We start from the raw sequence: 356 nt of genomic DNA, 5'->3' as shown, positions 1-356 counted from the left end.
ACAGCGGCTCTTCGGAGCCCCCAGCCGCTACCGCCTCGCCGCCACCCACGGGAACCGCCACAATGAACCCCCAGTGCGCACGCTGCGGAAAAGTCGTGTATCCCACCGAGAAAGTCAACTGCCTGGATAAGGTGAGCGAGGGGCGCGGGGCCTGCCCGGACCCGTGGGCGCCGGGCTGCACCTGCTCCGAGAAGTTTTGGCATCTGGGACGGAAAGGGACGCGTGGGTCTGGGTGTTTGCGTGGTCTTGGCCCGCGCTGAGGGTACAAAAACGCCCGCGGGAGTGTCGGGGAGCTCGCTTGGCGCCGGTGCTGTTGGAACGCAGAGCCGCTTTGGTCCGGCTGCGGGGCTGCGGGG

The 356-nt window shown here is 68.3% G+C and overlaps 1 protein-coding gene across 1 annotated transcript in view; it reads left to right on the top strand.

Annotated features, from left to right (window-relative positions):
* The first annotated feature begins 6 nt into the window (after positions 1–6).
* The window catches only part of LOC107195330 (LIM zinc-binding domain-containing Nebulette), a 161,641-nt gene continuing 161,291 nt past the window's right edge, over positions 7–356 (top strand). Inside the window, exon 1 of the mRNA XM_025043485.1 lies at positions 7–131. Within this exon, the coding sequence (XP_024899253.1) occupies positions 63–131 (69 nt within the window). The 5' untranslated portion in view covers positions 7–62. The remainder of the gene's footprint in view (positions 132–356) is intronic.

The sequence above is a fragment of the Pteropus alecto genome, unplaced genomic scaffold, assembly GCF_000325575.1.
Source record: "Pteropus alecto unplaced genomic scaffold, ASM32557v1 scaffold11, whole genome shotgun sequence".
Lineage (NCBI taxonomy): Eukaryota > Metazoa > Chordata > Mammalia > Chiroptera > Pteropodidae > Pteropus > Pteropus alecto.
Note: the sequence above shows the minus strand (reverse complement) of the source record. Positions and strands in the feature narration are given on the sequence as shown.